At 35.1% G+C, this 16,288-nt stretch overlaps 1 protein-coding gene across 1 annotated transcript; it reads right to left on the reverse strand.

Moving 5' to 3' along the window:
- Nucleotides 1-118: 118 nt before the first annotated feature.
- On the reverse strand, nucleotides 119-14,109 carry LOC118730688 (NKG2-D type II integral membrane protein). The gene is made up of 8 exons (XM_036458798.2): nucleotides 14,012-14,109; nucleotides 12,351-12,453; nucleotides 10,820-10,927; nucleotides 5,877-5,969; nucleotides 5,633-5,668; nucleotides 5,001-5,152; nucleotides 4,599-4,702; nucleotides 119-811 (listed from the first exon to the last, which is right to left on the reverse strand). The coding sequence occupies exons 2-8, from the start codon at nucleotides 12,388-12,390 to the stop codon at nucleotides 694-696; spliced, it is 651 nt and encodes a 216-aa protein (XP_036314691.1). The 5' UTR covers nucleotides 12,391-12,453; nucleotides 14,012-14,109; the 3' UTR covers nucleotides 119-693.
- Nucleotides 14,110-16,288: the final 2,179 nt, after the last annotated feature.

Genomic DNA, 16,288 nt, shown 5'->3' on the forward strand with positions numbered 1-16,288 from the left:
ACATAGCTGCAGAGAACAGTGTGGTGATTACCAGAAGGAAGAGGGTGGAGGGCAGCAAAGGGTAAAGGGGGTGAAGTGTGTAATGGAAGAAGATTTGACGTTGGGTGGTGGGCACATAATACAATATATCGATGATGTATCATAGAATTGTGTGCTTGTATCCTATATAATTATATTACTCTGTCACCCCAATAAATTTAATTAACAAAAAGAGAAAGAAGAGGAAACATTGAAACTTTTCAAGGATTATTTTTAACTTTAAGAAATATTTCAAAAATGACAAATTTAATAAACCTGCATATACACTTCATCCAACTTTAAGTATATTTAATTTTCAAATGTATTGTGTTTTGATTGTTCTAAAAGCATTATTAGTTTAATATGTGTAAATATTTAGAAAATCATGGATTACTATCTAGTTCTACCATAAGTATTATCAGCAGTTTATTAAACTTAAAAGTGAGTTTGTTCATCATTCAATAATTTATAAATAAAATGAAACATTGGTACAGAAGATACATTACTTAATTGTTCATTTTTATTTGCTGCAAGGATATGGTTTGTGGCATGTCAGATGAAAAAATACTTAATAAATATTTGTGGCATTTTCCTCTGGAAGTTTTATTCTTGAAGAAAGTCAGAGAATGGAGTTTTTATTTTGAAATCCTTTATGTTTTATAAATAGCCAATTCTTCACACAGTTGGCTGCATACAGATGTATGTGTATGGACTTAGACAGTTTTCTGTGTAACCTTTAAAACTTGAACCATAAACTGCACAGGTTCCGTTTGCCATGTCAACCATTGTTAGTCTAGATTAGAGAGGGAAACAAAGTACATGTATGACTATATTATGCAGAAATATAAAAATGAAATACAATTTACTTAAATATAGGTGCTGAAATAATATCATTTATTGACCATGCCTGGATTTTTAATTTATAGATAAGTGAAACATAGCCAACTCAGGTGATAAAAGAGAAAATTGCATTCTATTATAAATTAGGTGCTACTATTTTTATACATCAGAAATTAGCCAATGTAGAAAATCTGGAATCTCTTTATATGTGTATCTATCCTATACAATAAAAGCCTAATATGCTAAGTGTCTGGCTTTCTGGTCAGCCTTTCAGCCAATCAAAGTGTAATATGCTAATGATATGCTAAGGCCACTCAATCACTTGCTATGGTGTGCACTGATCATCAGGGACAGATGCTCTAACAGGTAGGTTAGCATGCTTCTGCTGCCCAGCCAATTGGGACTAAGGAAGATGGGCCAGACATAACCTGGAGTCTTCCTATCGTCCCTCCCCAGCTGGCCAACTTTCCGTTTCCCTCCCCAGCCTTTATTAAGCATGTTGGGATCCCTCAGCCTGTATCCTCTCACAATCCAGGAGGCTTTGGGAGATGGTGGAGAGCTGGTTTCAGCCCTATCCTATAGGACAGGCCGAGAGACCCCAATTTATGCACAGGGCCCCTAGTGTAAAATACAAGCTTTAAAATGTTTTTAAAGAAACATTTGGTTGGAAATAAATTCAGAATTCCATGTCCTGTTTTGTGAAAAATGTACAATATTCTTCAGATATATGCAATTTTACTTTTAAAAATTTATTTTTTTTAAATTTTAAAATTATAAAATTTTTATTATAAAATCCTCCAGTATATACAAACATACATAAGGGTGTGTGTCTTGTTTGTGTGTGTGTGCACGCACATGTGTGGTTAGGCATAATTATAAGTGTGCACCTATTTTACTCAATGATTTGAGTATTTTGTAGTTATATAATTAATGTAATACATGGTGATTTGTTTTCTGCCAGAAACAGGTAGGAATGATAAGGTTGAGGAAAGAATGATGATTCTACTTCCATATGAAATTGACACCAATAAAGGACCGTGACCTGATAATATATATACATATTTTAAAGAAAGAGGTCATTATTTCTGTCTACACAGAAACAACTAGCCACTATAAGAAAAAAAAGTTAAGATATATTTGGTAACAGCTCTTAGTTGATCTCAATCTATGTATTGTACATTAGAAGCTCATTCTTTCTAACCTAACTCTTTTCGTGTGTTTCTTTAATTTCTGTGTTTGTTTTCCTATGCCATTGTCATCACATTGCTGCCAGAATATGGGTTACATGGGTTTTGCTATAATAATTCGTTTCCAAATATATTTCTAAAGTATGAAGCTTTTAAAGGAGTTATGGTCTATTCATCTCTGTAGTTATCTCTGCATAGTTTATGGAAATGGAGTAGCACTCAATCAGTATTTTTACATTCATAAACAGAAGTTTAGTAGGCCAGTTGTTTTGTTTACAAACTGAACTTTTATACTTGTAGAGTGGATAAAGTGACATAAGATGATACAAAATCTTCTTAGTATTCCCAGACAACAAACTCTTTTTTGTCAAAAGTGACATCTCATCCATATAGATCAATTCTAAGTTAAACAGGGACACATACAAAATTTCAGAAATAGGACCAGAGGCATGGATAAATGGAGCAGACTGAAAGGTCTCAGAAGGGAGGAAGGTTGGGAGATTGGGAAGAGATCAACCGAAATATATATATATATATATATATATATATATATATATATATACACACACATACTAGAGTCCTGGTGCACAAAATTCATGCACAGGGCTGGGAGGGGGTTCCTCAGCCCCTCCTGCACCCTCTTGCAATCTGTGACAGCTGGCTCCTAATGGCTGGGCTGCCGGCCTGCCTGATCACCCCAACACCTCTGCATGCCTGCCTGATAACCCCTAACCATGCACCTGCCTGCCTGATTGCCAACAACCACTTGCCTTCCTGCCTGATCGCCCCTCACTGCCTGCATCTGCCTATCTGATGTCCCTAACTGCTCCTGTGCCTGCCTGATTGCCCATAACCACCTCTGCTTCAGCTCCTGCCACATCGGCTTAGTCCAAAGGATGTCCAGAATGATGTCCTGAAGATCATTTGGCTGTCCAGTCTAATTAGCATATTACACTTTTATTAGTATAGATAGGCACAACCCATGGACATGGAAAACAATGTGATGAAGGCCTAGGTGGGATGGGACAGGGTGAAGGAAGGAAAAGGGAAAAAAACTGGGGACATCTGTAATAGAGTCAACCTTAAAGAAGATAGACCATATTCTAATCCATAAAAAACAATATCAATAAGTGCAAGTAGATTCAAGTCATAAAGTATGTTTCTTGATCAGAATGGAATTAGAAAATTGATAACAAAAATATCTCTGGGAAATTCTCAATTGTTATAAACTAACACCTGAAAATTTTATGCATCAAAGAACAATGTAAAAGGAAATTTGGAAACTATTTTGGAATGACTGAAAATGAAAATAAATATCTTATAAATGTGGGAATGCTGCCAAATCAACACAAATATTAATAGCATGGATGCTTTGATTGGAAAAGAGGAAAAGTTTCATATCCATATATTAGTTTTTGTGATAAGAAACTAGAGAAAGAAAAGTTAACTGAGTGAGAAAATAATAAAGATCAGAGCAGAAATCCATATAACAAAGAGGTAATAAGCAAATTAACCATCACACATTCACACAAAATAGCCATCCCCCTGTGGTCACAAGATGGTCACCACAAGAAGACTGACAGAGGAGGGCAGTTAGGGGCAACCAGACCAGCAGGGGAGAGCAGTTAGGGGCAGCCAGGCCAGCAGGGGAGGATAGTTAGGGGTGATCAGGTTATCAGGGGAGGGCAGTTTGGGGCAACCAGGCTGGAAGGGGAGGGGAGTTGGGGATGATCAGGCCAGTAGGGGAACAGTTAGACATCTATCAGGCTGGCAGGGGAGTGGTTAGAGGGTGATCAGGTTGTCAGGAATAAGTGGTTAGGGGCCATCAAGCAGGCAGGTAAGCAAGCTGTTTGGAACCAGCAGTCCCGGATTGTGAGAGGAATGTTCCAAATTGGAGAGGATGCAAACTGGGCTGAGGGACATCCCTTCCCCCCTATGCATGAATTTTGTGAACCGGGCCTCTAGTCAATTAAATAAAAATATTGAAAGATGAATGTTAAATAGGCACAGGAAAAATGCTCAATATTATTAGTCATTAGGAAAACGCAAATTCAAACCACAATGAGACACCACTCTACATGTGAGAATGGATAATATTTAAGAAATTGATTGTAACAATATTGACCAAGATGTTGAGCAACTCTCAAGTTTCACACACTGCTAGTGGGATTGCAAAATTCACAAGCCTTTTGGATAATAGTCTGGCAGGCTCTTAAATAGTTAAATGTATATTTATTATAGATCCATCTGTTTCTCTCCTAGGTATTAATGTAAGAAAAAGGAGAGCCTATGTTCATACAAAGTCTTGCACACATATGTTCATAGCAAGTAGCTTGCACAGTATTTAGCACATAGCAAACAATTAAGCTTACTCATTCTTATGGGTAATGGCCCCTTCCCAAAGTACTAAATCTAGGCCCTAAGAGATTTGGACTGACTCTATTAGCATATGGGATATCCTGGCATTGTGTGAAGGAAAATGTGATAGTTCAGTGATCATAGGAGTAGCTTAGAGGCAGATCCACAACTAGAGACCTGTAGGTACAGACTTACAGATCATCAGGGAGAATGGAGCCATCTTCCCACTGCCAGATTCCGTTTGTTGAATTCTTTTTTAGTCCCATCCAATGATAGGACTTGACCAATTTAAAGAAATCCTGTTTGAAATCACAAATACAGTTCTCAGAATGTTAGTAAGTAGAAGGCTATAATCATTTAATCGTTTTCCCCACAGTTGAAGAAAGGGCATTCTGTTCTCTTTCAGAATTCCAACTTCAAAAACACATATATTATATAATACCTGCAATTTTTGTGCATTCTTATTTTTAATACAGAAAAATTTGGGGTTGGTATATCAGAATCCAGTGTCTCTATTTTATGTCAGGTTCATATTCCATAGAGTTGCCACATTTGGTAGGGCTCACTATAGGCAGATGGATTAAAACAATACTTCACCTGGTCCTCTTTGCTGTATATCTTCAGGAGACTGGAATTTTGAGACATGCAGGAAGCTTGGCTCTGAAACCAGTTTTTGCTCTCATTAAAAAAATAGTAGCAGTTCTCTTTATAACATAGCCAGTTTTTAGGACATGGGCCACAGTAACTTTCTAGAAAGGGAGAATATATTATTAATTCTGCACTTGTCTGAACATTATATCAGATTTTTCTTTTCGAGGCAGGATAAATACCTTTTTTTTATTCTAACTCTAACATTCCAAATATTAGGCCAGAGTGATCATACCCAATGACATACCTCTACATGTTTATAGACAGATATGCCCAAACTGAACTACGTTTTCCACGTTTTACAATTACTCCATTGTAAAAACAAAATAAAATTTAAAAAGCTATAGTGAATTGTGTGTGAGAATTCATTTTCCTTTATACTTTCTTTTTATTATAGATATATTGGGATGAGATTGGTTAATAAGATTATATAGGTTTCAATTATGGACTTCAGTAATACATGATCTGTCTTAGAAACTTTCCTCTGATAAGAATTGGATACATGCCTAAACCCCAGTATACACAGATACATACAATTTGTGATTCAAAATATATATTTTTTTAAAAAAACTTTCTCTTACCATTCAAGGAGATTGGGTCTGCTTGGTTGAATAATGCTATGGAAATAATCACAATTATTAGAGAGTCATGTATAGTTCAAGCAAAACTAAAAAATAATTGACGAGTTTCTAGACTAGTGGCTAATATATAAAGGCACATTAAATGTTGCTATGGTTTATGTTTCTGTCCTGCTAAACATTAATCCAAGTAATGTATTACAATTGTTAGATCAGCAATGCTATCTATGTCTCTGTTATCACTTACAATTTATGATGATGGCACTCCATATTGTTATCATCACAATAAAACGGATTCCAAGAGCTATAGCAATGCACCAGGTAAGGAAAAATGCAGATGCTGATAAGAAAAAAAAAAAAGAGAAAGCATAAAGGGTTCTGGTATTTTTGTGTTCAATATAGACGTTAGATTGTTTTCTATGTGGGAGTGATAGTAGTGTTTTTTTCCTCATATATTTTCACAGTACAGGTAAAATAAATATTTTGTAAATTATTAAAAATAAAACTGTAAAATCTACTATTTTCTCCCATTTCTCTTTAAAAGTTCCCCAGAAGAACTCATAGTTAAATTTCCATTTTTTTAAAAAATTTCTGAGATACCAATCCCAAATCCCTCTATATTGAAAAAGAAAGCACAAAACTTGCAGGTATTATATGTTTGCTGTTTAAGTTGAAATTTTGCCAGAAGACAGAATGCATTTTCCATAGCTGTGAGAAAAGTGAACAGTTTCCCTAAACCCCCTTTTAAAAAAATATATTCAAGAAACTATACAAAATATTTTAGGATCATTTTTACTTAAGAAAATGTCCTAGTGATTATTCTAATCATGTCTTAAGAAGTTGTCAAAATTTCATAAATAATTGCTTGCGTTGTGTTTTATTGGTATACTAGAGACCCGGTGCACAAAATTTATGCACTGGTGGAGGGGGGGTGGGGTGGTTCCCCACAGCCCAGACTGTACCCTGTCCAATCTGGGACCCCTTGGGCAATGCCCAACTGCTGTTTTAGGCCTGATCCCACAGGACCTCCCTTTCACAATCCTGGACTGCTGCCTCCTAACCACTCACCTGCCTGCCATCCTGATCACCCCCTAACCTCTCCCTTGCCAGCCTGATCAATATCTAACTTCTTCCCTGCCATCCCTATCATCCCAACTGCCCTTCCCTGCTGAGCTCCCCCACCAAAAACAAACAAACAAACAAAAAAAACCCTCCCCTATTGGCCTGTTCACCCTCAATTGCCCTACGCTGTAGGCCTGGTTGCCCCCAACTACCCTCCCTGTCAGCCTGATTTCCGCTGACTACCCTCCCCTGCAAGCGTGGTACCCCCCCAACTGCTCTCCCCTGCTGGCCTGTTTGCCCCCAACAGCCCTCCCCTGCTGGCCAGATCACCCACAACTGCCCTTCCCTGCTAGCCATCTTGTGGTGGCCATCTTGTGATAAAATGGGTACAGCCATCTTATGATCATATAGGGGCAGCCATCTTGTGCGAGGATGTGACGGTCAATTTGCATATTACCCCTTTATTATATAGGATCAACTAATATCTTATTATTGATAGACTTTGAATTTTTTCCAATGCATATTTAAATTGTTTCTTAGTTTTCACTAAGCAATAATTATATACTTAACATTTCATACACACCTGTGCACCTGTTTTAATACCTCTTGAGAAAAATTTCATAAGAATTATTACTGAGTCAAAGAACATTTCCTTTTTAAATTTTTGTAAAAATTGAAAATTTCAGTCCAAAGAGTCTCTATCAAATTATGTAGTAACAAATACAGATTTAAAAGCCTTTTGCTCACTCTTTCTTTTGCATTAAGTATTATTCAGATTTTTAAATATATAAATCTAATCAATATTATTTAAAATTTTACAACTTCATTTTTCTTGGTATAAATAAAAAGACAACAAAAGATTAAACATTTTGTATTACAGTTGTCATGTGCTTATTTGTATGAAGTAACTTTTTTCTCCCTTTTTAAGTTGAGAATATTAGTTTGTTTCTTGCCATATGTTTTGCAACATTCATCTTAAATTTCATTTTTGTTTTAACTTTATCATATTTAGGGGTGCTTAAATGAATAATAGTTGACTTGCTTACACCATTATTCATTTTTTTATTTCTTTATTGATTAAAGTATTACATATGTGTTCTTATTCCTTCTTTATCCCCCTCCCTCTCCCCCTCCAATGCATGCCCTTTTCTCCCAGTTATCTGTGTCCATTGATTAGGCTTATATGCATGCATATGAGTTCTTTGGTTTATCTCTTTCCCTTACCCCCACCGTCCCCTACTTTCCCTAAGGTTTGACATTCAGATTGATATTTCTCTGCATCTGAATCTGTTTTTGTTCATCAGTTTATGTTGTTCATTATATTCCACCAAATGAGTGATATTTATCTTTCTCTGCCTGGCTTATTTCACTTACTATAATGCTCTCTAGCTCCATCTATGTTGTTGCAAATGGTAAGGACTCCTTCTTTTCTTATCGTATCACAGTATTCCATCGTGTTGTACCATAGTTAATCCAGTCACCTGATGATGGGCACTTAGGCTGTTTCCAAATATTAGCTATGGTGAATTGTGCATTATTCTTTTTTGATATTAATAAAAACACTTTCATTATTTTGAGTTTATAAAGTGAAGCTCCCATCATGAGTTATATAGTTTCCTTTTTTAATTCGATCTATTTGGTGTGCATATTTGTGTGTTTATGTGTGTGTAATAAATGAGGTAGAAACTCAAATTTATAAAAATTTTTCTTTTTCAAATGGTTACTGAATTTTTCTAACCCTAGTTAGTGAATAAATCAATGTATTCTTGATGATTTAAAATATTACCTTTAACATATAATATATTCTTATGTGTTTACATTTTTTGCTACATTCTCTAATCTGTCTTTGCACTCAAACTACATATAAAATATCCCTCTTTAATAATATACTTGAGTACTTATAGTGTCCACAATATTATATTACATTTCTTTTTAAAAAATATATTATCAATCATTACACTTCATTATGCCTTAAAAACCTTAAAGTGAGTTTTTCAAGAACCTACTGTGTTAAACTATAGTGCGTTAGCCTGATCGGTGGCTCAGTTGGTTGAACATTGTTCTATACATCAAAATGGTTTCGTGTTGATATCAGTTGGGTGCCTATGGGAGGCAACTGATAGCTGTTTCTAGTAGCACATCAATGTCTTTCTCCTCTCTCTCTCTCTCTCTCTCACTCTCTCTCTCTCTTTCTCTCTCTCTCTGAAATGAATCTTAAATATATATTTCAACAGAATCATATTAAATGTATAAATATAGAAAGATAACTTACATCTTTAACTGTCTTTTATCCTTGAATAGTGTCTTTTTTCATTATATGTATCTTGTTTTATGTTCATTAGTACAACTTTAAAGTAATAAATTTATTTCCAGTATTTTTCATTATAGTTTATTTCTGATTTTTGGTCTTCTAGGTATGGCATTTTCCTTTCTATCACATTTTCCTGGCTTTTGTAGTTTAATAGACAGTTAATTTTTACCTATTATTTTTAAATAAGTCCACACATCAGATTTCCTTACTGATTGTAATTTTTTGGCATGAACTTTTAAGATTTCTTAAGATATTTAAAATCATATATTTTTTTGCTATTAATATTAATTTTGCCTTTTATTCTATTTTCAGGTTATTTGTTTTTTTTTTTCTTTTCTTGGTTGTGTATGTTGGCTAGCACCAACAAAGCAATCAATATTAATCAATAATAACAATAAAAACCATTGCCTTTTTCTAGCTATAATGAAAATGCTATTAACATTTATCGGTAAGTATAATGATAGCTTTTGAACATAGACCTTAAAGTAGGGCTTATATTTTAGTGGTTTTAAAAGTTAAGTTCTTTTGAATTAAGAATTCATATTGAGCCCCGGCTGGTGTGGCTCAGTTGGGTGGACTTCACCCTGTGCACCAAAAGGTTGCAGGTGTTTTGCTGGTCAGGGCTCATGCCCGGGTTTCAGGCTGGATCTCCACTAGGGGGCAGGTAGGAGGCAACCTATCAATGTTTCCCTCTCACATCGATGTTTCTCTCTTCCCCACTCCCTTTCTCTCTTAAAACTAATTTAAAAAATAATTCAGCGGAAACCGGTTTGGCTCAGTGGATAGAGCATCGGCCTGCGGACTGAAAGGTCCCAGGTTCTATTCCGGTCAAGGGCATGTACCTTGGTTGCGGACACATCCCCAGTAGGGGGTGTGCAGGAGGCAGCTGGTCGATGTTTCTTTCTCATCGATGTTTCTAACTCTATCCCTCTCCCTTCCTCTCTGTAAAAAATCAATAAAATATATTAAATAAAAAAAAATAATAATCATTCATATTGATTTTTTTTTACTCAAAACCTTTTCAACATTTTGCACATGATCTATAATCTTTGATTATTACATACAGCACATTTTCATTCCTATAATTAACTCTTGAAAGTGTTGCTATTTGCTAATAATTTATTTTTTTTAGCATTTAATTCAGGGTAGGAACCTTTTTTTCTGCCAAGGGCCACTGGGATATTTATAACATCATTTGGGGGCCATACAAAATTATCAACTTAAAACTTAACCTGCTATATTTGGTCAAACATCTAGTTAACTCAGCCCTAATGCCTTGGCAGGGCCAGACCAAATGATTTCTCGGGCCTTATGTAGCCTGTGGGCTGGACATTCCCCACCCCTGATTCAATTTAAATTGATAAGTGAGATTAGTCTGTTGGTTTCCTTTATGTGTAAACTGTTTCAGGCTTCATTTTCAATCATACTCTGCCTTGATGAAGGAGAGAGAGCATATATTCTTCACCACACAGAAATCTTTGCTGCAATATTATTTAAAAGTATACTACTGAAGAATATTTTGTATTTCTTTTCTGTTTTCCATTTCTATTTACTCTTCCTTACAGCTAGATGTTCAGTGATCCCTTAGAAATTGCTGTCTCAGTTGTCATTGTTATGATAATCTGATAGTTTTTAAGGCATGAAAAACACCTAAACTCAATAGTTTCTGCTCATTTTATTATATATCCCAATGTTGTATTAGAATTAATCTCATTTCTGCTTTTGTCATAATGGTAAAATGAACTCAGTGCTTAGCACTGATAATCACAGAGTTCCCCGTTTTCACCTCAAGACAGCGAATGGAACATCTTACTTACGGTTTTCTCCGCATGTATTTGTGGTCAATATAGATCTTCTCTTTTGCCATGGTGTAGAAACAGCATTATTTACACGTTTAAATTTATAACTATGGGATTCATCCGTCTCTGGAGAAAGACAATTTAAGCCAGTGTGAGTCATGGCCTTTCTGTCACTTGGGTTATAAATTTTTCAAGCTTACTTTGCCATTTCCTTTTGAAGGATAACATCAAGTTAGTTTCATTTTATGTTAGTTCATTATTATGATTTTTTACACTTTGTAGTATAAATAAGATTGTATTTATTCAATAGCAAAATATCTTTAAGAAGATCCTATGTGCTATTAAAACTAGTTAGTTCTTTATGTGTAATAAAATCTAACATTCAAATAAGGACACAGTATTTTGAAAAGGATAATGCCTTACTTAGGGAGTTATACATGATTGCTTTACAAAGGCCATTTACTAAGTTAATAACTTCATAAATTGAACAAAAATGAAAGAAAGGAAAGAAGGAACAGCCGAAACCGGTTTGGCTCAATGGATAGAGCGTCAGCTGGGGGACTGAAAGGTCCCGGGTTTGATTCCAGTCAAGGGCATGTACTTTGGTTGCGGGCATATCCCCAGTAGGGGGTGTGCAAGAGGCAGCTGATTGATGACTCTCATCGATGTTTCTAACTCTCTATCCCTCTCTCTTCCTCTCTGTAAAAACAATAAAATATATTTTTTTTAAAAAAGAAGAAGGAACAAAGAATATCAGTATAACCTGGCATGGCTGTTTTCAAAAGTGAAATAAAATAATGAGCACTTACCCTTATTTTCCGGCGTATAAGACGACTTTTGAAACGAAAAAAAGTCAACCAAAAATTGGGGGCAAACGACCAAAATTGCACAACAATTACCTGCAGATCTTGACGGCAAAGTAAGTCTTTTCTTTGAAGTGGGGGGTAGTCTTATACAGCAAATATAGGCCTAAACCTATGTTTTAACTGTAAAATTAGGGGGTCGTCTTATAAGCGGAAAATACAGTAGTATCAATAATGTCAACCACAATACAGGCTAGTGTGTCTAATTTTACTCATAGAGAAGGATATACAAAGAATAAAATAGTACAATCTAAAGCTTTAGGATAGTGACAAAGAATCTTGCTTCTGAGTAAAAAAAGGTAACTCTTAAAGTAGTCAAACTTTCTAAATATGTAAAAGCCTTTTTTAAAAAAAATATATTTTATTGATTTTGTACAGAGAGGAAGGGAGAGAGATAGAGAGTTAGAAACATCGATGAGAGAGAGTCATCGATCAGCTGCCTCTTGCACAGCCCCCACTGGGGACATGCCCTCAACCAAGGTACATGCCCCTGACCGGAATCGAACCTGGGACCTCTCAGTCCCCAAGCTAACGCTCTATCCATTGAGCCAAACCGGTTTTGGCAAAATATGTAAAAGCCTTTTACAAATAAAATGCAATTCTATACATTACAGGCTTGTATCGAATTGTGGGTGGATTGAAATTATACGCAGGCCACACTACATATTTATGTGGAAAGTACATACCCGCGCTGTGTGGAGCCCACCGATCTCGGACCAGCCCCATCACCTACTTATGACTGTTTATCTACCACAGAGACGAATCCAAAGTCTTCATTTACAAACGTTCCTGAATAAAATGAAATCACACCTTTATTAAACTGCTTTCTGAAATAAGCCATTTAGAGGAAGATAAATACACATGATCTCACTCAGTTGTGGAATATAATGAACAACATAAACTGCTGAACAAAAACAGATCCAGAGACAGAAGCATCGATCAGACCGTCAAACATCAGAGGGAAGGTAGGGGAGGGTGGGGGTAAGGGAGAGAGATCAACCAAAGGACCTGTATGCATGCATATAAGCCTAACCAATGGACACAGACACCAGGGAGGTGAGGGCATGAATGGGGGTGGGGTGGGTGAGGAGGCAATGGGGAGATAAGGACACATATGTAACACCTTAATCAATAAAGAAGAAAAAAAATGATTTTTGCTTCCTTTCTGTGTAATGATCATCTATGTTGATTGGAGAAGTGAGAATACAGAAAAATTTCTCCCAGGCATCTATAATAATAAAAACGTAAGAATTAGACCGGACAGCCGAACGACCTTCCAAGTGTCTTTTCAGACAACCTGCCGGATGAAGCCAGGGCTGTGAGGGTTGAATCAAGCCACCATGGCTGTGAGGGCTGAGCCCCTTGCACAAATTTTGTGCATCGGGCCTCTAGTATATATATATAAAAAAAGGGAAGAATAAAAATGAGGATTCATATCAAGCAATGTAAAATTACTTCTAAATTTATTTTTGTTATAAAATAATAAACAATTATTTTTAAAGTGTAAAAAAAATGAGTTCATTTAAATTTACCTACTTTAAGATACTTAATTAAAAAATGTTCCCATCATTGATATTGAATGATAGTTTTTTATTTACAATTTTATTTTATTTGGTGATAATTGCTTTCTTTGCAAGGCAAATTTGGGTAAGGTACATAAATGAATTTTTGTTGAATGTTTTTCTTAGTACATATTAATTCAACTTCTGTTCCTATCATCCTTCTCCTTATTTATAACAAGTTATTATCAGCATTATCATTAACAAAAGTAATCTCACCTTTGTTCAAATAGTAAATTTGCCAGTGTCTAGATAGAAGAACTCAGAAAAAAAGACTGCTATTTAATAAATATGCATAGTGCTTGTATTTTAAAAATAAAACTAGTTTAATATTTAAATATGATAGTTGAAAGCAACAGATATAATTTTATTTTACTTTGTAAGTAAAGTTGTCTATCATGTAAGATGAGTGCCTTGCATAAGAGCACAAAACTCATAAAGATGAGAATTCAAATTGAAATTCGTTTTTTTACTTCCAAATATAAAGAGTCATTCTCCTGGTTTTGCTTAGAGAAAAGGCTCATCTTAACTTTTGATTCTTTAAAAAATGTATCCTACTTATCTATCATTTAATAAAGTGAGAAAAGGCACTCTTTGGAAGTAATAGCCTTCCTTGTCTTCAGTAATCCTATTTTAATACCTAAGAAACAATTAGAATTACTTTGTTGTGTAATTATTTTTGGAAATATTTTCTTGAGGTTTAAACCTCAAGAGTTTCTCATTTTTTGAATAATAGTATTAGAAACACATACACACACACACACACACACACACACACACACACACACCTGATCAGAGAAGGATCGTCCTGCTTCTTGTGAAAAATTGAAAGTGGTGCAATGTCCTGAGTTCCCAGTTAAGAAATGAAACAAGAGATGTTCAGTCAACTTTGATCTCCTAAAAAAAAAAAAAAAAAAAAAGTGACGTTATTCTAACCTCATTTTCCTGTTGAAAAAAAAAAAAAAAAAGCACAAATCTTCACTACACAGAAAATATTTCTAATTGGTGAAAAAAATAGGTCTTAACAGCATTTTATGACTTTGAAATGTTGATTAAAAAGTGATAAAAAGTGTCCCAAGGTTTTGAGAAAGTTGGTAAGATTACATAATCTCTTTATGAATCAAAATAAAAAGTTATAAAAAAATGGTGGTAAATAACTGTGAAAGAAAACAGAGAAAAAAATTAAACTTTTTAATCACCCTGTGCACATAAGTGTGAGTGAAATCAAATATGCTGTATCATGTAAATTGGAATTATAGATAGTTTTTATGTATATAAACATATATATGCACAATCACAAAGGCCTCTAGTGTATATATATATATATTGATTCTTTAAAAAACTGTATCATACTTATATATCATTGAATAATATATATATATATATATATATATATACACTGGAGGCCTGTTGCAAGAAATTCATGCACAGGGGTTGTCCCTCAGCCCGGCCTGCACCTTCTCCAATCTGGGACCCATCAAGATTGGGCATAAACCGGCAGTTGGACATCCCTCTCACAATCTGGGACCCCTGGCTCCTAATACTCGCCTGCTTGCCTGTCTGATTGCCACTAACTGCTTCTGCCTGCCAGCCTTATCACCCCCTAACCATTCCCCTGTAGGCCTGATGACATCTAACTGCTTCCCTGCCAGCCAGATCACCCACAACTGCCATCCCCTGCTGGCCTGATCACCCACAACTGCCCTCCCCTGCTGGCTCAATTTCCCACAACTGCCCTCCCCTGCTAGCTCAATTCCCACAACTGCCCTCCCCTGCTGCAACCCACCTCCTCTGCCAGAACCTGCCTCCTCCCTGTGAGGTGGCAGTGACACCGGAACCGGCCTCTTCCAAGTTGCATAGAGCCATGGGACCCCCAGGCCTCACCACATGGAGTGACTGCTAGGCCTTGCCTCCTCTGAGCACACAGTCATCTTGTGGTGGCCATCTTGTGATGACATTGCACGTGAGGGCAGAAGGACCACCTAGACTTTTGTTAGTATAGATGTCTACATATGTATCCATACATGATCTAACAATGAAAATATAAAATGTATACAAAATAAAAATTCTATGATAAATCATATGCTTAGCCATATGGTCAGTTGTGGCCATTATTATTTCATTTTTTTATATTGGTTGGTGCTACAGATCAATTTTTGTCCCTTTTATGATTTTTTCTTGTGAACATCACTTATGATATTACTTCTCATTATTATTCAAATCCATACCACCAAATCTTATGCAGAATAAGAACATAATCAATGTCTGAATGTTCTGATTTTTAGCTACTCCTAATTTGTGCTACCTTATTAAATGATAAGGAAACGGTCACAGATAAAGGAGCCTAAAGAAATACAATGACTAAATGTAATGAATGAGATAATGGACAGAAAAATAACATTAGGTAAAAACTAAGAAAATCTGAATAAAGTAATTTTTTATTTAATAATAGTGCATCAACATCATCAGTTCACTGTGACAAATGTACCATACTAATATAACAATAAATAAGGGAATCTGAGTATATAGGTTATATGAGAACTTTTTGTACTACTTTTATACTTTTTTTTGTAAATGTAAACTATTCTGAAATAAAAAGTTTATAAAATAATTGGAACTTCTTTTGAATGTTATAATAATAATACATATAGGTCACTTTGAAGAAGAAAACTGAGGGAAACAACTAAAAAATTTGTCACTCAAATTAACTCTCACTAAACACGTACTCATGAAAACAAAATTTAAATCAGTGAATCCACACTTTATTTAATCATTGAGATAATTTTAGGCAATCAACTTCAGCTAATAGAATAAATAGACTATATTTACTTTTACAATATGTGTGAGATAAAATTAACACAGGCACAAGTTGATTCTGCAATGTTTGATAAAGCTAGAATAATTGTTATGCAATCAGTAGGTTACATAAAAATTTTGCTTATGGAAAACACAAAAGGCAAATAATATAATATATCCACAAGAGAGAAATAATGAATTTTCAAGAAAGAGATCATTACACAAACTCTTTCAATCAGTAGGGGGAAAATGAATAGTTGTTATTTTTT

Source organism: Pipistrellus kuhlii, unplaced genomic scaffold (assembly GCF_014108245.1).
Source record: "Pipistrellus kuhlii isolate mPipKuh1 unplaced genomic scaffold, mPipKuh1.p scaffold_m20_p_3, whole genome shotgun sequence".
Classification (NCBI taxonomy): domain Eukaryota; kingdom Metazoa; phylum Chordata; class Mammalia; order Chiroptera; family Vespertilionidae; genus Pipistrellus; species Pipistrellus kuhlii.